The 22,545-nt window shown below is 48.8% G+C and overlaps 1 protein-coding gene across 3 annotated transcripts in view; it reads right to left on the reverse strand.

The window, feature by feature from the left end:
* Positions 1-172: 172 nt before the first annotated feature.
* Positions 173-22,545, reverse strand: part of ATP10A (ATPase phospholipid transporting 10A (putative)) — a 181,956-nt gene continuing 159,583 nt past the window's right edge. The window contains exons 13-22 of one of the 3 annotated variants that reach the window (XM_033190795.1): positions 21,973-22,157; positions 16,153-16,480; positions 13,003-13,079; positions 9,083-9,208; positions 4,718-4,918; positions 2,456-2,536; positions 2,273-2,377; positions 1,576-1,763; positions 1,069-1,429; positions 779-964 (exon numbers count right to left, since the gene is read on the reverse strand). In XM_033190795.1, coding sequence (XP_033046686.1) covers positions 920-964; positions 1,069-1,429; positions 1,576-1,763; positions 2,273-2,377; positions 2,456-2,536; positions 4,718-4,918; positions 9,083-9,208; positions 13,003-13,079; positions 16,153-16,480; positions 21,973-22,157 — 1,697 coding nt within the window. In that variant the 3' untranslated portion in view covers positions 779-919. The other 2 variants (XM_033190794.1, XM_033190796.1) reach the window with 2 other exon arrangements.

A 22,545-nucleotide genomic window follows, 5' to 3' on the forward strand; every position in this document is an offset into this window, starting at 1 on the left:
CGTGGTGCAGGGTGCCGCGGTGGCCGGCTGTGCAGCAGCCTCGGTGTGTGCCATGCAGCTGTTTTCTTCATCGCCTCTAAAACGACTTGCCTTACGGAAGTGCCCTCAGATCGTACTCTGGGAGGTCAGCTATTAATCATTTCATACACCAGTGGGAACTGGACACACTCTCTTTGCAAAGTGAAGGTCGTTTATTGCTTGTTATGATTTAACAGGCAAAATACTACACCAGGCTGTAATACCTAAGTGGTCTTTGTGAAATGCCTGCCCGGAACAGAATGCTGGGATGCACTCAACCATGAATGTTTCTTGAGGTCTCCCTTTCCCTCACCTGGATAAAGCAGAGCCCAGCCCTCCCGTGTCGGTGGGACTGGAAGCCCGTGGGGGACTCTGCCTCTGGGGGCCACGTGCTCTGCCCTCTGCCATCTCTGCTCCCCCGTGTTCGCACCTGCCTGCATTCACTATGAGCGGTCACACGTTTGTACCCAGGGAAAGCAGGGCCATGCACGTTGAAGAAAACAAATCACACTGCTTGTTCTTAAAAATGAGATGAAAAAATAAATCTAAACACACTTTTCAACTGTCACTCTTCTTTAAACTTTTATATATGTTAAAGCTCTTCTTTTTCTTTTCAATATACTCTACTCAGAACTTTAAAAAATAAACACTCTTTTTTGGTACCTCTTGTTTCCTGTATTAGCCTGGGAAACATTTAGAAATACATCTCCCTAGAACTCCTCTGTGCAAATAATAAACATAAATAATATTAACATTTATTTATATATATTAAAAAAGGCCATTTCAAGGTTTTCACTGCGACCGCCTTGAAGATGCTCCTATAAGTAGTCTGTGGTCTGGCCCCTGAAGTCCTGATCGGCCTGAGTGGGGCTGGACAGCAAGCCCACGTCCCGTTTGTGCATCAGCAAGCTGCTCCGTCCGGCCGAACTGTAGGACGCTCCCCAGCCTGCTGACCAGTGACCAGGAGGAAATCCAGTTGAGTAAGCTGAAGGTGGGCAGGCTGAAGAGGGAAGACAGGGGGGTCACCCTGTCGGTGCTGGCAGTTCTCACCTTGGACTCCTCAGGACACCCTCCCGGGACAGCATCCCCTGGCGTGGAGGACCTGGGGGCCGGCGCACTCAGCCTTTCCAGCAGGGTGTGCTCCCTCAATGCCATGCTCACGTCCACCGTGCTGGGCTCCCCGCTGGCCTCTGGGGAGCAGGCTGGCTGCTGTGTGTGCCAAGAAGGCTGGGACAGGGGCACAGAGACGGTCCTCCCTGCTGAGTGCTCGGTTCCTGAGTCCTCCGGGAGGCAGCCCTGAGCAAAGGTCTCTTTGGGAGTCCTGTGTCTCCTGGGGGACTTCCTGGCCAATTGACGTGCCAGCTGAAGTTGGGTAGGGAAAACACTTCCCTGGATGGATCTGTAAAACAATCTAGAAAGAGCACATTAAAACAGAAAGTTAGGTATCGCTGTGGGTGGTGTCTCTGAGCTTCCAGAGACCCTCACAGGGCAGAAGCAATGTCAATGCTGTCTGGGCCCACTCGGGGCTCAGCGGCACCGTCCCACTCCGACACCCACCTGGGCAGCAGTGCAGCGACAGGTGCCATCAGGCAAGTCAAGTAAAACACTGGGTCACCCAGTAAGGCTTGCATAGTCCAGTACGGGTTGGACGGAGGATAGCACGTGGCACAAGACGCGTTGTAAATCAAAGCCACGGCGAAAAACAAAAGGACACTGAAGCCACACGTTATCCAGTTGAGCCAGGTCTGAGGGGGAATGAGAAAGAAAGGGCTTTTATTTCCACCTAAAAGTGACAACAATGACAATAACAAAAATGTGCCAGTCATCAGTGAGCGGGTGTGAGGTTCTGAGGCCTTCGGACACACTGTGGTCTATGACACGGGTCACCAGTGGGGCTCAGTGAGGCCTCCGGAACCTGTGGACCACCCTGGGAGATGCATAGGAGGTGAGATGGAGTCAGGGGCGAGAGGGCAAGACAGGAGGGAAAGGAGAGAATGTGGTGGTGGAGGAGGGAAAGAGGCGGGAGGGAGATGAGCATGGCCGGGGAAGTGCGGGCATCGGGCTGCAGGGTTCCCCACACCACAGGGCTCGGGAATGTGTCACTGTCCTTCTCATCACACTGAGGTCAGCTTTGCAGTCTCCTGCAGAGTCTCCAGATTGAGTCTAGTCAAATCGACCTCATGAATCTGCAGGGAAGTGTAGGGTCCACAGCATCAGTGCCCTTCTGAGACGTGGCCACACAGGCGGCTCTTACCCAGGTTTTGGTCTCAATGCCGAGGTGCAGCAGGAAGGTGAGCAGTGCAATCGTCACGATAGGGGTCCCCCAGGTGAACAGGTCCACGTTCGAGTCGTAGTAGGCCTGAAAGACAGCAGGGTCCTGGATCTGTAGGTCCTGGATGCAGCTGGTAAGAAAAACTGCGCCCGGGGGCCAACTTACCAGGTAAGGAATGGAAAAGCAAACCAGGCTCTGGAAGGTGGCGTCGGCCATGTTAAACCAGAATGTCCGTGGCCGGTATTCCTGGGACACAAAAACAATCAGTGATGTTACAGTGAAGTGTTGGCATCCTCTGTGAAAGCAGTTAGAATAAAAATGGAGTCACTTGTGTTAAAAACAACAACAACAACAACAAAAGCCAGCCCTGAGGAATAGAGCTGGGAAAGGCCATGAAGGGAGGGTTCTTATGCATAAATGTCTGACAACAAAAATGATCATATTCACAAAAAATATATCTGTAAGGACATGTGCCCAGCAACTGTCTGTCCAACCTCAGACAGGCATCATTTTTGTTGTTTATCCTTGTAGCCAAGGAAAGAGCACCTCAAAACAATTGTGAAGTTTTTTCCTTTAAATACATATGTCTTCCTTTACCTCCCTAAATATGCACATAGTTTACTACAGCACACATATTCCCATTGCAATGCCCTATTCTCGAATAAACACCATTCTCTTTTAGAGAGCCTCTCTCTGTTTGCTATTTAGGTTGACACCTCGAATGACATTTCCTAGGATGCTACACATAAGTGAATGCACAAGGCAAGCACCGGAGGAAAACTCACTCTCTCAGGACTTTTGGAGATGTGAGGTCCCAGAGGCCTGATGAAAAGCACTACCAAACACCTACAAAACGATCTGCAGCTGAGTCACTGGGAACACGTGCACCAACAAGACGAGCTTCAGTAGCTCCAGGTTCACAGTAAAAAGATGAAACTGACCGGGGGCGGTGGCTCATGCCTGTAATCCCAGCACTTTGGGAGGCCGAGACGGGCAGATCACAAGGTCAGGAGATGGAGACCATCCTGGCTAACATGGTGAAATCCCGACTCTACTAAAAATACAAAAAAATTAGCCGGGCGTGGTGGCGGGTGCCTGTAGTCCCAGTTACTCGGGAGGCTGAGGCAGGAGAATTGCTTGAACCCGGGAGGTCGAGCTTGCAGTGAGCCAAGATCGCACCATTGCACTCCAGCCTGGACGACAGAGTGAGACCCTGTCTCATAAAAAAAAAAAAAAAAAGATGAAACTGCTTTCTACATCTTCCCAGGGAACACGTCTCTCGAGTATGAACAGCACCTGAAATTCCAGGCATCCCCCCCAGTCTGAGCCCTTGCATTCCTTCCACTTGGACCAGGTTTTGCCTCTTTTGGTGGCGGGTCCCGTAGAATGTTTCTTAAGAGCGATTTTAAAATCACACAATGGACGTGTCCCAATGTTAAAAGCAAAAAACTATATACCCACGGGCAGCAATGAAAATAACCTTGAGAGAGACGAACACTCTCTATTACTCGGGTGACCAAATGTGTGTTTGACCCTGCCAAGTCCGAGAGCAGCGGGCACGGGACCTGCAGGAAACAGGCTGGGGAAGGAGCTCTGGCTGACACTGAGGGAAAGTGCTGGCCGGGCTCTTGTGGGCCACCTGATTCCACAGGACAGGACACACTCCCAGCGTCTTGGTTCCACAGGTGGCCGAGGAGGCTGAGGCCTGGCCAAGGATGGGAATTGCCCTGAAGCAACAGACAACAAGCAGAGGCCCTGCTCCCCTCCCTGGCGCTCCGCCTCTGGCACCCCGTGCATGCAGCCTGCTTCTGTGGGAACCGAATATTCACAGAGGTGGCCAAGGGAAGTTAACTCACCAGTGAATGAATCTGGAATTAGGGATTATTGCAGGAGAAATGAGACTCCATGTTCTTTTTACCCACATGGAATAATTCAAGGCAAAGAAAAGCACTTACTGTTTACTTTAATGGCTGGCTAGAAACAGCTGGTCATCAGTGTGTGAATCTATGTGGTATATGAATGTCACTATGTATTTAAATCTAGTTGCTCTTTCAGTGGCTCGGTGGCTTCCCTGTGGCTTTGTCTTCTTGCTAATTCCCATTCAAAATAAGTCACATTTTCTTCCTTGCTTGAGAAAAATCCCCCCTCCAGCCTCAATGATCCCCTGCGACTGACTCGGACTCTGGGCTTTCCCTGAGCTCCTGGAGACTCTCGGATGGGGGACAGTTTTGTTTACGACACTCAATGCACCGCAGCCAAGCAGAGAGGGGCCCTTTTTCTCCTTCCTCTAGAATGGTGAGTTCTAGAATTTCTGTTTGTCCAGGGTGTCCATCTCCCCCAGGGAGGCTGGGGGACTGGTGCTTTGGAAGGGTGAACGTGGGGGGCAGAGCTCAGGAGGCGGAAGGCGGAAACTCCGGGGAACTTTACCTCCATGTTCTGGCCACTCTTGTAGAGCTGCGGGTTGGTCTGCAGCACGTTGGCCGGCACATCCCTGTCCAGCACCCCAGTCACGAGCGGGGGGAGCGATGAGAAGAGCAGATTAAAGAAGATTAGATACCACTGGTCAATCATGGCAGATGCCGAGAAGCCACAGAAAAACTGGAACCAAAACAGGAGGCCCACGAACATCTGAAATCAAGAAAGGAAGAAGAGGAACAGGCGAGTCTTCAGTCATTGCTGAGGATTCTCATCAAGGGAGCTGATAGGCCTGTAGAGTTTCACAGTCAAGATTAACTGTATTGGCAGCGATTTCTTCCAAAGACAGCTGTGACCTTGAGTCCCGCTGCTGGCCTCCGCCTCTCCCTCTTCCTCCTTCCCTTCACCCTCCTCACTCCCTTAAGAAAGAAGAACTGGCGGTGGGAATTGGGAATTCCCGGGAGCAGCCCTTGTGGGGATGAGGTTTTGTGCTTGACAAGCTCTGGATCATTAACATAAAACAAAACCAAGGTTTCACAGGGCGCTAGGGCTGCTCACATTTCAAGACGGCCAGTTGGGTAGGAGCTGTGGCTTCTTCCCTAGTGGCCCTCCTCTGTCTGTGACCCCAGACAAAGCCCACCTGTGGCTATATCTCTGTTCCTGTCTCCTCTTTAGCGACCTGCATACTCTCTGAAGAGGTGCAGTGGGCACTGACTGACTCCCACTGAGGGGAGGACACACAAAAGCACAATAGCAAAACCAACGACCTCATCAACATCACTGCGGTGACCTGATTGTCCACAGGGACCTCTGCTAGGGGGAGAGGGAGAGGCATCATCTCTGATCCTCGTAGCTACAGCTACCCGGCTCAGTAGATCAGGAAAGTGAGATCCAGGGAGGTGGAACAGCCACCTCCGGCCCCTGCTCAGTGGGGTGGGAACAAGGTCAGGTCTCTTCTCACTATTGCTAGATCCCTGAGGATCAGTGGCCTGAGTGCATGTATACGGTGGCCATGACAGTTTAGTGATTGCAAAGCATTCTAACACTCATGAGCTATGCAGCTGGGCCCAGAGCATGAACCCCTCATTCTCGCTTTCCTTGCTCATGGCATGGGCACACCAGTGCCACTCGGCCAATGCAGCTGCTGTCAGCATTAAGAGACCCAGTGCATTTCGAGTACTCACGGGAGTTCCTGGCAAGCTATGGGCGTGCGCCTACAGTGTGTGGTGGTGAGTGGCATCGTTACTTCCCTTGTTCGGGGCTCAGGCAGGGCAAGTGCTCTTACCCCACATACAGAGAGGGAATTTGAAGTTCCAAGACATCAAATGACTTGGCTGAGGTCACGGTGTGAGTAAGAAGCCCAACTTGTTCAACTGCGATGGGTCTTGGCCTGGAGGGCAGGTACAGTCCCAGCAGGGAGCTCTGACGCTGGACAGACATTCTCTGCTGGGAACCGCAAAGCCTGGGCTTGGTTCTAGAGCTGCAACTATCTACCCTTTTGACCCTGACTCAGTCACTTCACCTCCCTGAGTTTTTGGTTTCTTGACTTGAAAGTGACTTGTGAAGATCATAAGAAACAATAGTTTGTGTTGAAATAACCCACCGTGCCACATAGCCTCCAAGTCCTGTGTCAGACTATGATTTAAATGTCTTAATATGCAGCCTTTCCCCTACACGCTGAAAACTAACATTTGGTTTTTATTCATTGACTTTCTTCCCTTCCTCACTCCTACAGCCGGCTCTCGCTCACTCACCCCCACAGGCTTGGCCTAGTGAGTCATCGGTAACAAATGCAGTCAAGAGAAAGATAAGTACTCAGATAATTGAGATCTTTTTTCCTATAGTACCAAAAAGCTTTCTTCCCAAACCACTGTTGCTATGGAAACTTTTCTTCTCTGCTTTTTATCAGAAAGAAAGGCCAACTTATTCCTAAAACTAATGAATTTCTCATTTCAGGAGGCACAGTGATTATCCTTGAGGTCCTTTTTAGATTAATGCCTGTTAACAAAGGTCTGGCGTTTTTATGGAATAAAAACAGGCCCCCTCTTCTCCTTTCTGCACCCTTCGATGGGGAGGGACTCATCGCAGGAAGCAGGAGGCTGTGCCCATTCTAGGTGGCCACAGGGCCTTTGTTTGCGTCTGAAATGTCTAATGATTTGGCCTACATCATTCTTGCCCTCCCTTCGATCTGAGCCATTTTAACGGGAATTAGGGATCAGCTGGCTCAACTCACAGGCTTTGTTTTGTTTTTTAAGATTTAAAAGAAGACTGGACATGGTGGTTCATGCCTACAATCCCACACTGGGAGGCAGAGATGGGATGATAGCTGAGACCAGGAGTCTGACACCAGCCTGGGCAACACAGCGACACCCTGTCTCTACAAAATAGAAAAAAATAGCTAGGCATGGTGGCCTGCAGTCCCAGTTACTCAGAAGGCTGAGGCAGGGAGATTGCTTGAGCCTGGGAGTTTGAGGATACAGTAAGCTATAGTGGCACCACTGCACTCCAGTCTGGGCAACAGAATCAGACCCTGTCTTTAAGAAAAAAAACCAAAGAAGAAATTAACTTGCTCAAGATCTCACAGCTAATAAGTGATAGAAATGGCGTTTGGATTCTGCCCTGCCCACCCCCATTCATCCCTCCACTCCTTTGGGAGCTGAGAACCTCTAGGCTTACAACTGTGCACTCGAGGCCGCAAAGCTCTGGGGATTCAATGCCAGGCTGGGAGAAAGGAGGTAGGAGCCGGCAAGCCCAGGAGTGGTGTGACACAGCCCTCCTCGGACAGTCCCAGGCACAACCTAATCTGAATTAATGTCTGGGACCAAACCTAGAAGTTAAACATGCCCTGACTGGGTCTGAGCATCTGTATGCATTTGCTGGAAGATGCTCTGAAAAATGAAGGGGGTGGGCATGAGGGGGAAAGAGGTTGGGAAAAGAAAGGCAGGTGTAGCCTCCAGAAAAATAATTAAGAATATGGAGAACCAGCTTGGGCAACATAGCGAGACCCTGTCTCTACAAAATAAAAAATAAAAAATAAAAATTAGATGGGCGTGGTGGTGCGCACCTGTAGTTCCAGCTGCTTGGGAGGCTGAGGCTGGAAGATCACTTGAGCCCAGGAGGTTGAGGCTGCAGTGAGCTATGATGGTGTCACCACACTCCAGCCTGGGTGAAAACAGTGAGACCCCGTCTCAAAAAATAAAAATAAAAAGAACATGAACAACCAATGACAGTTTAGAGCTAGCTAACTGGAGAGTTTTTATATGGAACTGGAAAAAGAATACAGCTTTTATTTTATTTGTTTTTCAGAAGAGCACAGGATAGTCTTGACACTGGAGCTCTGGTGTTCAGCCAGGTAGATTTATGGGACTACCCTGGATCCTAAGAGTTTATTTTGTCTCCTGTTTGTACATTCAGCCAAAAGTAGCAGCAGCCCAGCAGTAAAATATCTAGAAACCGCTTACAAATGGGGCAGAACCCTGAAGTGGCCATGTGGTCCATCCTGCAGGGCTATGGAGGAGCCCATCTGCCAAAGAAGCAGTGAAGAAGGAACTAGGAGTCCAACGTGAAGATCCACATGAAATGACCACATGAAATGACCAGGCTGTCTGCAGAGTCCCCAGAGAGACAGAAATGTCTGCAGCCAATCTGCCCTGGGTGTGACTTTACAGCAGGGTCAGTTCAGCTACAGACTGAGCTCATCTGAGAGGGGTGCGTCTGCTCTGCAAGCCTGGGAGGTGAGAGTGGGAAGGCTCCATGGGCACCCCCTTCCTGTCGGGTCTGAGTCTCCCTGACCTGGGGGCTTGCCGCCTGTCGCCTGTCCTGGCGTGGGTGTGTCCCAAGAGAGGCCATTCAGTATGGGAATCAGAGTGTGGCTGAAGTCCCTTATTCTGATCCCAGACCACAAAGCACACTTGTACTGATTGGAGTTTTCCTGTCTACTCCAGAGAAAATGCTGATTAGAGGACTCCTGTTTGGGGATACCTGAGAAACCCATGGACAGAGTGGTTAGCAGCCTGGGAGGAGGAGCCGGGTGGCCTGGGGTGAATGCAGCCTTCAAGGTTTACCAGCTGTGTGCCCCTGTGCAAACTGCTAGCCTCATAACTACACCGCTTCTCACTCTGCAGCCGTCAGTGGACTTGCTAGTGTTATCTACCTATTTCCACCACCTCTCCATAGAGATGCAACTGCTCTCATGCCCCTGAATTAGACCCTGAGCCTATAGAGTGCAGAGGCAGCCCAGGACAGGGGGCACTTGCACAGGCAAAGGACGATGGAGCAGATGTGAGGCCGTGGACAGCCCACTGGCCTCATTCAGGCGATGGTCCTAAGAACCGAATCTTCCAATCCCAAAATTCTAGGCAGGTATCCAATACCTACTGTGTTTTTGTAGAAGAAGTACAGCACCATGTTGGCAAGTCGGGAGTAGCACCAGTGCCCGTGAAGAATCAAGAGCCTCTCCAGGTATCGGAATTTCGGCACCGCAAAGTCGCTGGCCATCACTGCCTTCAAAGGGAGAAGGATTCCTGTTACTGGCGATGCCGACCGGGTGTAAGGTGTGCCTTCTCTTCTCAGAATGCAAGGTACACAACAGGCAAGGAAAATTCCCATTCCGATCACAGTTGGGAGCGTGGCTGGCCAGGGTCTCAAGTGCTGTCATCTCCCTCAGCATCTCCTTCCATTACAAAAGAGGCCATCGCGCCCAACACGCTAGTTCAGGGATGTCACCTTATAGGATTCATTTAAGCTTTCAAATATGTGTCATTAATGGGGTTTGCAATGTTTTCCTTTTCCTGCTGTTTTCTCAACAAATGAAAAAACACAGAGATGCATGGAGTGTATCTGCCTTTCTTCACTCCTGGATGTCATTTTCCTCTAAATCGGTCCATGATCACAACCCAAGGATGACCCGAAGCCGCTCCTGCCATATGCATCAGAGACAGACATTCCCTGTCCTGGGAGGTGCACTTTGGGCTGTTCTCCCCAGGAGCCTTGGTGATGGTGTGCAGGAGGGAGTGGAGAAGACGTTTCCTCCGTGGACAGGCAGGACCCTGCCGTGGGAGATTCCCCTGCACATCATCAAGCAAGGTGCCTACACGATGAAGCCAACAAGGCTGGAAAACGCCATCAAATGATACCTTTTGTCTCCAGAATAATTTGAAACCTGCTGTACGATAAATGTCTTTTGGAAAAAAAAAATCAAACAAAATGGCAGGAAAAGTTAGCTTTCTCCTTACCATCAGGTTATTCTAAACAAAATGCCAATCTGCCTTTACCATCTGACTGATTTCCCTATACTCAAATAATATGTAGAAAGCGGTAAAGTATGCCTCCAGTGGTATGCCTGAAATGGAATAGTGTCATGATACACAAAACCTTAGAACATCAATTTTCTGAACCAAAAGTTAAGGATTTCACAGCAACTGTCTCTCTGCCTCTTCCTGTCAACACACAGGGGCTTGAAAGTCTTTCCGTGCTCTGTAGTGCTTCCCTTATTAACCCCACGACTCATTCTCTCAAAACTCATCCATTAGGACTCCACTACTGCCAGCCACAGACTTGGAGAAACAGATACCATGAGACACAGTCCCCGTCCTCCACAGAATCTGTCTGAAAAGTTCAGTCAAAAGGGACAAGTGTTAAAAAGAGGCTGATGGCCTGCAAGGCCAAACTCTAGGCTGCCTTTGAAGAAGAAACCCCTGCCATGGAGAACCACAGTCAAATCCTGCTGAGGTCGCCTGGCTTGCCAGCCTTCTGCAGCCCCTTCCTCCCCTAAATCCAGGCCTCAAACACAATGCTTGTCCTTCCGTCAGAGTGACCTTTCCAAAGCCTCCCAGCTTTTCTGGGAATTTCAGGAGAGCAGGATCGGAGATGTTGGGGTCATCTTGTACCCCTGGCTCCCAGCCAGCCTTGGCTCTAGAGGGTGCAGGAGCTCACGCAGATGAGCCCGAGCTCACGAAGACAGAGCTTCCTGGGAGCTGTGAGATCTTCTCTGCTCCTCCTGCCCCCTGCCTGGGAAAACCTCCCCACTTTGGCTGAGCTGGGGAGCACCTACTCCTCCTGTCTGGTTCTCCATGGCTCAGCTCTGACAGCTCCAGCATCAGCATCCCACAGCTCATCTCTCAAAGGGCTCAGCAGGGACTGACTAAAATGCAAGCAACAGGGTCCCAGTGCTGGAAAACCCAAGTGCATAGGATGGTAAGGAAAGGTATCAAGCCTGGTCCCCATCTCACCGAACACATCCCCAGGGAGGATGCGCAGCTTTACATATGTGCAGAAGTGCCCAGTAACCTCCTCCCCAGCAGCTATGCCTGTTCAAAGCTGCACCTCCGGGCACCTGCCCTGTGGCTCAGCTGTTCCCATCACCTCTCATGTAGAGCCCCAGGGCCTGGGTGGTGTTCCCACCTGGAGGAAGGGAGCAGGCATGGCAGCTCCGGCCCCTCCCCAGCCACATACTCAACATTCAAGTGTCTGATCCAGAAGATGTTTACTAGTTGAGTTTCCAAGCATATGAGGTCAACAGGCACTGCCCCCATCAGATTTTCAGTAGAGGAAACCGTGAAAACAGAAGCAACACCAAAAAAGTCAGAATGAATAAACTACAGTTGACCCCTGAACAACACTGGAGTTACGGGCGCCCCCGAACAGTCGAAAATCCACATATAATTTCTGACTCCCTCAAAACTTAATTACTAACAGCCTACGGTTGATGGGAAGCCTTACTGATCACATAAACAGTTGGTAAACACACACAATGGAATCTACATGTATTTCACATATTCATGACATACCTACCTTTTCCTTAATTTTTTTTTCCTTAAAAAAAAAAAAAGAAAGAGAGAGAGAGAGAGAGACTGGGTCTCACTGTATTGTCCAAGCTGGAGTGCAGTGGTGCAATCATAGTTCACTTCAGGCTCAACCTCCCAGGCTCAAGCGGTCTTCCTGCCTCAGCCCCCTAAGTAGCTGGGACTACAAGCATGGGCCACCACGCTGGGGTTTTTGCATTGTTAGGAGAGATGGGGTTTCACCACACTGCCCTGCTGGTCTCAAACTCCTGGCCTCAAGTGATCCTCCCGCCTTGTCCTTCCAAAGTGCTGAAATTATAGGCGTGACCCATCACACCTGGCCCTCTTTAATTTTTTCGATATTTTTATGCTGTGTAGTTCATCTGCAAGTTTTTTCAAATTGTCACAGATCTCCAAAAAATTTCCCAAATATTTATTGAAAAATGTCCCCATATAAGTGGACTCACACAGTTCAGACCTGTGTTGTTCAAGGGTCCCCTGTATTTTGTTCATTTATTTAGCAAATGTTTCTCCAGCTTCCCCTTGTGCAAGGTGCCACGCTGGGCACTGTGAAGACACAAAGGTGAGTCACACGGGACACCATTTCCAGTTTTCTGGAGGAAGAAAAAATGTGTGAGTAACATAACGCAGAGATTCCAGTCAGAGGACGGCGGGGGGAGTATGGCAAGTGTCAAGGACCAGCCATGATGGAACTACGGTGCATCTAGCTTAGGACCCTCCATCTGAGGGTGGAACGTCAGCTAAAACTACTAATGAGCTCTGCACAGATCTGGCACAAAGTTCGTGCCCAACAGATAATTACTGATCGAACCATTGAATCAGCGAATGAATCAACCAGTGAGTAAGTGGTGTCTACATCTTGGTTTTCAGAACATCGGATAAATTGTTCCCTAAAATCTCCACCAATCCAAAAAAGTTGTGATTCATACTTAACCAAATGTTGGACACTGTTGTAATACTTAATCTAAAAGAAGCACATTTTTAGTGAAGTCATTTGTTCAATGTCTGACTCCCAGACCGAGAGTGAACACAATGGCAGAGGAAAGATGGAGAGGTGAACTTCCACGTGAGTGAGGATGGCTACATTCCACCTGTGCAGTGGCGCCAGGCTCCACCTACATCAGAGGCATTTTTTCAGATGGTATTGCTCAGTGTTCACGGACAGTAAAACGTGCCTGCTGGGACTCAGCCATCGAAAGCCAGACGGAAGGCGATGACTCACCTTGCCTCTCTCGGAACCACTTATTTCACAAAAATAGACTTGTGACATGGGAAGACATGCTTACTGCACACTGCTTCACAAACAGGAAGAGTGGTATTTCCCCAGACCTTCCACTATTGGCTTAGCAGCTGTACTGAGCATCAGCTGTATCGAGGGCAAACTCTTTAGCCTCGTTCAACAGCCCAGAAGGAGGTGGGGACAGCCCACAGGGTGACAGGACAAGAGGCCAGTAGGGCCACTTGGTCCCACAGAATAGCCTGATTGGTCTGTACCTGCATACCCTCCTGGCCGGAGATTCCCACACCCACATCTGCCACCTGGATCATGCTGACATCATTGGCTCCGTCACCTAGAAACAGCAAAGGCAGGAAGAATTGTTTGATTCTAGAAACAGCACAGAACCAAATCAATGTGCTAGATTTTCTTGGGGGTCCCCACTGAACTCAGTCCTGTGAAAGGGTCCTGGGGAAGACGGGGGAAAAAGGAGTAGAGCACCCACCCTGGGAGAATAGAGTTAAGCCTTCAGAATAAGCCAGACACACCAGGAGATGTTTCAGAAAGCGGGCTACAGCTGAGCCACCTGGGACGCGGTGCCCACTCTGCCGTGTCACTCGTACACCAGTAAAGCCCTCATCCTACTGCCTGGCACAAGGAAAGATGCCATCCTCATCTTCATCATCATTAGTTACCGAACCACACCAGCCAAGCAGCCAAGGCTACTCCCAGGCACGCTTCCCCGGGCAGTTTCTAAACTAAAGGAAGGAGGTTACATTGAGTCCAGCATACTGTGGAGCTCTTTTTTATTTTGCACATGGATTGCCACAGTATTAGCCATTGTGCTCACTTTGGGGCCCTCTAGGGGTGCAGTAAAGGAGAACTTCTCGTCACGCTGTCAATTTTTTGATAGAAAATGTTTAGGAACACAGGGCACAGGTCAGAGCTCTGGAAACCCTCGGGGAAAGGAGAGCAGAGACATAAAGTCGTTATCACCCTGCGACGATCACCACTCTTGGAACTGGACAGCCGAAGAGCCCAAATCACGGCATACATCCCAAGTTGCACAGGCGAGAAAATGTGCAGATACACAAAGTTAGAGTGACTCATAGTGTGACCACAGGATGTCTCTTCCTTGTGATTTTCCTGTTCTTCATAATGTTGAGACCAATATTAAGTGATCAGTCAATATATATCAAACTGGAATTCTCTGAAGTAATGGAAATCTGTGCAGCTTTCCCCAGAATGTCCCATTTAAAATGAGATATGGTATGCAACAATACTCTATATTATAAACCACTGGGCACTAGCAGTAGGTCACATTGATGTTTTAACGCATTCTTTCTTTCTTTCTTCTTTCTTTTGAGACAGGATCTCACCCTGTCACCCAGGCTAGGTGGGAGTGCAGTGGCATGATCATGGCTCACTGCAGCCTCAACCTCCTGGGCTCAAGTGATCCTCCCACTTCAGCCTCCTGAGTAGCTAGGACTACAGGTGCATGCCCCCACACCCAGCCAGGTTTTGTGTTTTTAGTAGAGATGGGGTTTCACCCACCATGTTGCCCCAGCTGTTTTTTTTTTTTTTTTTTTTTCTGAGACAGGGTCTCTCGCTCTATTTTCCAGGCTGGAGTGTAGTGGTGTGATCACGGTTCACTGCAGCCTTAACCTTCTGGGCTCAGGTGAGTCTCCCACCTCAGCCTCTCAAGTAGCTGAGACTGCAGGTAGGTGCCACTACACCCAGCTAATTTTTTAAATTTTTTGTAGAGATGGGCTCACTGTGTTGCCCAGGCTGGTCTCAAACTCCTGGGCTCAAGTGATCTTCCTGCCTTGGCCTCCCAAACTGTTGAGATTACAGGTGTGAGCCACATGCCCAGCCATGCACTAATGTTCTTACAGCTCATTACTTTCCCTTTTTCTTTTGAGATTCCATTTTGTGTTTCCTTTTCTTTTTAATCAGCCAAGGCTTTCCTTCCACTTCTTAAAGGAATACCAGACACCAGTGGCTACGTGGCTGAGCTGGGCACTGGCCAGGCCGGGAAAACAGCATTCACGTCTTACTGTGGCCTTTCAGGGCTGATGTTGTCCTCATGCTCCCAGGGAGGACACTGACGCTCAGAGGAGGAGGCTGGGATGGGGGCGGTGCAGGTCAGCCTGAAGACTGCTTCCAGCGCCTTAGGGAAACCTGAGGGCCACCCCAGGCACATGAAGGCAAGGATGGCCTCAGGACAGACGGTGGCTGTTAGGCTCCCCGGGCCTCCTGAGCACGTGCCCTGTGCCCACTCTCCTTAGCAGTTACCGGCCTCAGGGTGCGTAGGACAGGGTCCCCATGACGACTGTGTTCAGGCCAGCGCTCGCTCTCCTCACTCCCACCATGACCCACGCTCAACAGCAGTCTCCTCTGGCCAGGTGAGGTGCCCACTGTGAACAGGCGGCAATCCCCCATGTAAACAAGCAGTGGCTGTCACAGACCTTTTGCAGAAAATACTGCCAACACTGGCTGATGGATTGGTGAGGATACTTTACTTCTGAGCCAATTCTCCCCTAGGCTTCTATTTACAGAGAGATTCTATTTACAGTAGATTCTATTTACAGGGAGGTCCAGTTGTTGGCATGTGGGGATCACGGCCACCGCTTCCTTCCTGGCCCTCACCAGGAGGTGGTGCTGCTGAGCCCCTGAACCAGTGCTAGAGACTCTGCCTGCACCAGAAGTGGGCAGAGAGGATGGCCTGGAAGGAGGCGAGTGGCCACCATCCCATCCCTGGAGCGGAGCAGACAGGGCTCTCCAGGTCAACAGTGTCTGCCAGGAAAAACTACCATGAGAGACACAGTCCTTTAATAACTGATGTTATCAAATAACTGGTGAGCAGCCATGCACATCTGAGGATGGACTTATTTACTCAGAAGCCTGTCCCAGAACCATCAGCACAGCTGACGGGAGGCAGTGGGAATTCTGGTCACCAAGCCTCTGGGCTCTTAGGGCGTTATAAAGCCTTGGACACCCAGAGGCTCATGGTGACCAGAAGCAGCTGCAAAGGGCCTTCCTTCTAAGTTGGCCCAGGTAAGGCTGAGTGTGCAGTGCTTTCTGCTGTGGCCAGGACAGCCTGGGACAGGCAGGTCTCTAGTGTCCTGTCTCCAGAGAAACAGGGTAAGCGCCACCTTGTTGCCGTAAAGCAGCACTCTTGCTGCCGTAAAGCAGCACTGGATTACTGACCTTACAGCATGAACCTGTAACTCTGCTCCTCCCTGTTGTGGCTTTCCAATGTGAGCTTTACCTTCGGAACATGCTGCCTGCTCTATCACGCTGGGTGTGGTTTTACAGACAGAAAGAAAGGTGAGGAAGTGTTTGCCCATCTCGTGGTGCAGCACGGAAGGGTAGAGGAAGTTGGGGTCGAGCCGGGAGGAGGCCGTCCGGCCAGCTGGGATACTTGCCTATGGCCAGGGTCATGGCCTTGAGCTTGCTCCGCACCAGCTTCACCACCATGCTCTTCTGCAGAGGCGTCGACCGGCAGCAGAGGACGGAGCGGCACTGCTTGGCAAGAAAGAGGAATTTGTCCTCCAGGTTTTTCTCGAGAGCGTAGGCCAGGCTTCTCCCATCGATCACGAGGCTGGGACTGCGGCCAGAGGCAGTGGACATGGAGGGTGGGCAGAGAGAGGAGAACCTCATGCTCACTTTGCCCTTGGTCTTCTCAGGGGCTCTCTGGAGGCCTCTGGACTGCACGTAGCGTAGGCACTGGTCTAGCAGGGCTGCGCACGCCTCCTGAAAGGGACGTGAGAGGACAGCGCAGTTCCCTCAGAGTCATGCCACAAACATCCCTGCCCTGGCTCAACACTTCTGGAGCTGACATCTTTCCCTGGGCTGCAGTACCTGCCTGCCCAGAGGCCACCCTCCGGAAATTCAGCCAGAGACGATGACTTTCATCATAGAAGAGACTGAACTGGTCTAGATTTCTGTAGGATCTTACTTGTTCGCCCATGATACAGTGCAGAGGTTGGAATGGACCATCTTCACTTTGGGAGGCTGGAGTGTATTATTGCAAAATTGCTGGATAGTTAGACTGAGGGCCCTCCATGTACTTCCTGATAGTTCTTGGAGGCCCTTACCTAACCCACCAAGGACCAACGGCAGGATACAGAGCTCTGCAAAAGGCTTTGTTATGATTAGCCCGTAAAGAAATGGAATTTTCAGTGTTCTCCTTAAGTTCTCCAATTCAGCCAGGAAAAGAAAAAAAGCACAATTACGGAGGCTTTTAATAGGCAAACTTGATCTGGATTCCAGAAAGAGGAGGAAAACCTATGGTGGTAGCAGCACCAGGGACCAGGGGCAGGAGCAGGAGGCACAGGAGGGTCCACAGTCTCCAGGGACAAACACGCTCCGGTGAGCCTGAGCAGCCCCCGATCCTCTGCAGACGGTGAGTCTGCTGACTCAGTGACCAGACACACCACGGAAATCCAGCTGCGTTCAACACACGCTTACTGAGGATCCTTTGTACTCAGAAAACGAAGCCAGACTAGAGAAAAGAAGACTGAAAAGACACAGTTACTGCCGTAGGGGCAACAGAGAGTTGATGCACACACACTCGTGACTGCAGCAAATCACCAGCCGGGATGTGCGAAAGTGTGGAGATGGACAAGAGGGGGAGAGCTTTGCCTCCAGGGCGTGGCGTGGGATATGGCAGTAACTGGGGAAGGCCTGCAGGAGAATGCAGGATGCCGTCACAGGAACTACGTGAGCTCCCTGGACTTGCACAACAGTGGAGACTCCTCTTCCATCCTGAGCTCCCACTGACTGCAGCCGGCGTGCGGGCAGGACGCATGGGGTCACTACTGTGGAGCTCAGAGAGTGAGCAGCAGCCGAGGGACTGGGAGAGGAGACAAGTGTGCGAAGGACACTGACTGGGTGGTGAGTATGTCACTGTTACTCTGGTGGCCCCTGGCTTGGCCCAAGGCACCAGGGAACCTGGACGTGGGCCCCAGGGCAGGGACAGAGAGAGCTCTAGGAGACACCTTCTGGCTCTGGCTTGAGGAGTGAAAAGGAGGTTCCCAGTGCTCTGAGAAGATGAGGAAGTCTGCAGTTATATTTATTCTTTTTCCTCTATTATTTTAAACCCAGTCCCAGGCAATTTTGCTACCATGGCTGTGCAGGAATGGCAGTGGCAGAGCCGTCTGCTGCCGTAGACTCCAAGGGAGCTGAATCCTCCTTTCCATCACAGCCTGTGGTGCTCTGTCTTCTATTCTGCCCCCACTTGGTGCTGGATGCAAGGGAAAGGCGGGAAATATGGGAAGAAGAGGGTGGCGCACTCCGCATTTCCTGCCAGAAGACTGAAAAGGGGATTCCTGGGGAACCAGAAGGCATTGGAAAAATTGTAAAGGAGAAGCCTGGCTAACTGACTCCATAATGTTGTTTATGAATTCCTGGGCTCACCCATAACAAAGCCTTTGAGAGGCAAACTCTGCAACAGACTGACACACCCAAGTTCCAAGGTGACCTCTGGAGGGCAAAAATGCAAGACTAGGTCTTATAAACACATCTGCCTTTGAAACCAACACCCAGAGCTCACAGCCCAAACCCCACAGGGTTGATCACCTGCTTAAAAATATCCACATTCTCCATAGAAATTAAATATGGCCAGTGTCATAACATAATATTCAAAATGCCCATGATACAATCCAAAACTTCGTAGCATACAAAGAACCAGGAAAAGCTTAACTCCGTGGAAAAAGACAATCCACAGAAGCCAAAGTCAAGATGACACAGATATTGACATTATTGACAAAGACGAAAACAGCCATCATCCAAATGTTCCAGGAAGTAAGATTGAATGTGCTGGAAATGAACAGAAAGAGAGAAAGTCTTGGCCAAAAAGAAGGAAGATATTTCGGAGAACCAAATAGAAATTTTAGACAGAAATAATTAACTGAAATAAAAAGCTCACTAGATTCTAAATCATGTGTGTAGATACTCTGCCCTCAGGAAGAAAACTGTAACTCCACACTCTTTAACTGTGAGCTGTGCACAGTGACTTCCTTCAGAAGAATTCAGTATGGAAGAGGCAAAGAGCACAGTGAATAGACCCGAAAATCACAAGGCCAAGCCCAGCAGTGGCATGGTGTTGACAGCATGTACCCTCGACAGGATATGATGAAAATGGCACTTGGTCTCTGTGGCTGTCCTCCCTAAAACCCTTAGCTCCACTTCAGTGATAAGAAAAATATCAGACAAATCCCAATATAGCGGCATTCTACAAAATACCTGGCCAGCGCTCTTCAAAATGGTCAAAATGATTAAAAGTAAAGAAAGTTTCTGGAAGTGTCACCGCCAAGAAGAGTGTAAGGAGGCATGATGACTAAATAAATGTAATGTGGTGTTCTGGATGGGACCCTAGAACAGGAAAAGGACACTAGGTGAAAACCAAGGCAATGTATGGACTTTAGAAAGTAATAATGTATCAGCATTGCTCCTTGATGTGATAAATGTACTAGGCTAATGTGAGATGAGTAACAGAATAAATTACATATGGCAGATATGAGAAATAAATCTGTACTCTCCTCACAGTTTTTCTCTAAATCTGAAACAATTCTATATATAGACTTTATTTTTAAAAACTCTCTGGATGGGCTCAATGGCAGAATAGAGATGACCAAGGAAACAGCCAGTGAAGATCCGCTTCTACTTAATGAATGGTAAATATGTTTTCTCTTCCTTAAGATTTTCTTAATAACATTTTTCCCTAGCTTACTTTATTGTAAGAAGACAGCATATAATACATACAATATACAAAATAGGTGGTAATTGACTATTTATGTTATCAGTAAGGCTTCTGGTCAACAGTAGGTTATGAGTAGTTAAGTTCTGGGGGAGTCAAAAGTTATATGAGGATTTTTGACCACACAGAGGGACTGGTATCCCTAATCCCCATGCGTCCAAGGGAAAACTGTACCATAAACAGATGGAAAATAAAAATTTAAAAATACTATTTACAAAACCTCCAAAAACATTGTACAGATGGTCCCTGATTTAAAATGGTTCAACTTACAAATTTTCAACTTTTGGATGGGTTTATTGGGGGTATTAAATACATTTTCAACTTATGACATTTTTGACCTATGATGGGTTTACTGGGACATAACCGCGTCATAAGTTGAGGAGCACTGGTACTTGGGTATGTATCTAACAAAACATGTATGTGATGTGTACGCTGTAAACTATAAAATGCTGATAAAAGAAATAAAAGAAGACCTAAAAAATGTACAGATATATCAACTGTACAGAATGGAACATCAACATAATAAAAATATCAATGCTTCCCAAATTGGTTCATAAATTTAACAAAATTCAAATAAAAGTTCCAGCAGGAATTTCTGTATGGGAAAATTAATTTAAAATTCATACATGAAGGCAAACAAATAAGATGACTAGCCAAACAATTTTGAAATGGAATAAAGTTGGAGGAATAACACTACCAATTTTTAAGACTTATAAAAAACTACAGTAATCAAACTACTACAATGAATCAATACACAGGGTATTGGTGAAGGGACAGACAATGGAACAGAATATAAAGTCTATATGCAGAATATAAAGAATATAAACAGAATATAAAGACCCACACAAATATAACTAATTGATTTTTGACAAAGATGCTTGCAACCTAAAAAAGACGCTTTCAGCAAATGGCACTGGAGGAACTGGGCAGTCACATGTGGAAAGATGAAGTCTAAGCTAACCCTCACACCTTTCATGAAATGTGATCCAAAATGGACTGCATCTATAGATAAGATGTTAACGTGTAATGCTTTTAGAATAAAACGTAGGATAAAATATTCATAATTAGGCATATCTAAGACATGACATCACATGCATGCTCCATAAAATTTAAAAAAAAAAATGAGGAATCAGACCAGGCACAGTGGCTCAAGCCCGTAATCTCAGCACTTTGAGAGGCCGAGGCAGGATGATCACTTGAGTTCAGGATTTTGACAATAGCCTGGGCAACATGAGGACACCCCCACTTCCCATCTCTTAAAAAAATAAAAAAATTAGCCAGGTATGCTTGTGCCCGCCTGCGGTCCTAGCTACTCAGGATGCTGAGGCAGGAGGATCCCTTGAGCCCGGGAGATTGAGGCTATAGTGAGTCATGACGGCGCCACTGCACTCCGGCCTGAGTAACAGAGTGAGACCTCATCTCCAAAAAAATAAAATAATAAAATAAAAATTAAATCTAAAAAGAATAACAATTTATCAAAACTAAAAGCTTTTGTGAAAGACAATATTAAAAAATAAGACAGGGATGAAATATATGCAAATCACATAGCTGACAAAGGACTTGCATACAGAAAACACAAAGAATTCTCAAAACTGAACCTTAAGAAAACGACTCAATTAGAAAATGGAAAAATACTTGACTAGACAATTCATCCAAAAGGATATATGAATGGAAAATAAGCACATGAAAAGATGTTCAACTTCATTAGACACTAGTGAAATGCAAATTAAAACCATAACAAGATACCATTACACACCCATTAGAGGGGCTAGCAGAAGAAAAACCAATGTCCATGTGCAGTGCTGGAAAAGATACTGAGCAAAACAGTACAGCACTTTGAGAAGCAGGCTGGTGTCTGCTGATGGTGCAGGTGTGGACCTAAGAGGGGCTGGGGGGACTCTAAGTGTGAGCCCCAGAGAGGCTGTGGTGGTCTTGGCCACACTGGGGAGGAGCAGATCGGCCATAGTAAGATGGTTCCCTGCTCCATTCAAGAAGCCTGAAAGCCAGCGCAAGAAGTTTTGAGTGGGAACTCCTGTGAGGACTCAGAGCGCAGACCAGGGCAGTGTATGAGGCAGCTATTCCCCACAGCCTTGGGGATTTAAACAGACAAATCCGACTGGATAAGGAAGTCCTCAGTGCCTGCGATGGTCCTGAGGTGGTCAGTGCTAAATGGACCACTGTCCTGGCTCCACTGTAGAAGCACATGGGACCTCACGAGAAAGTTCTCTGATGACTTGGACAGTATGTCAGGAGAAAGCAGGCTGAACTTCGTATTCATAAAGTCTACATGTGCATTCCTTTGGTACTAAGGAATTCCAGCAAACTTCACCTCTTCCAAGGCAATAACATGCACATCCTAAACCTGAACGCAGAGGGTGAGGTCCTTCTCACAGCAGCTGCCAGGAATGGAGTCTCTGCCAAGGAGGCCACGATGAACATGGAGCACCCCAGGGGAAGGAAGCAGAGCCACTTGAAACCCACCTACCTGGGAGGTGGCGTTCAGGGTGATGACCTCCTCGTCGTGGTCCAGCAGTTTGCAGGCATATGCAATGTTGACGGCGGTTTCTTGTTTGTCACCAGTGAGAACCCAAATCTGCAGGCCCGCTTGACGCAATTTAGAAATAGTTTCAGGGACTCCGTCCTGCAGGCGGTCTTCAATCCCAGTGGCACCTGGTCAAATGCACAGCAGTGTGAGCGAACCCGCTTCTCACGTGCGCCCCCAATCCTGCTGGGGTGTAAATGGCATGCACCAGATACACCAAAGTCAGGCACTGGTACAGTCCCTGTTGCCTGGGCCTTGCCTGGGGCTGGGCTGCCAGTTGTCTGCCATGCAGTGACAGGAAGTCCTTTGTGGAACCATTTCAGGACAGTGGTGGACGCTTTTGACAGCTCTCTCGATGTGACTCAGTCCAGAGTGCGTAGGAATAACTGTGAGTCACTGAGCATAATTATATGTACTTACACCAAAGTACCTCGACTTTTCTCTAACTTGTAACTTTACAGATAACCTGAAAGCAAAGCGTATGGGAAGGTGTTGGGAATGACGATATTTGGAGGG

This window comes from Trachypithecus francoisi, unplaced genomic scaffold (assembly GCF_009764315.1).
Source record: "Trachypithecus francoisi isolate TF-2019V2 unplaced genomic scaffold, Tfra_2.0 Lachesis_group3, whole genome shotgun sequence".
Classification (NCBI taxonomy): Eukaryota; Metazoa; Chordata; class Mammalia; order Primates; family Cercopithecidae; genus Trachypithecus; species Trachypithecus francoisi.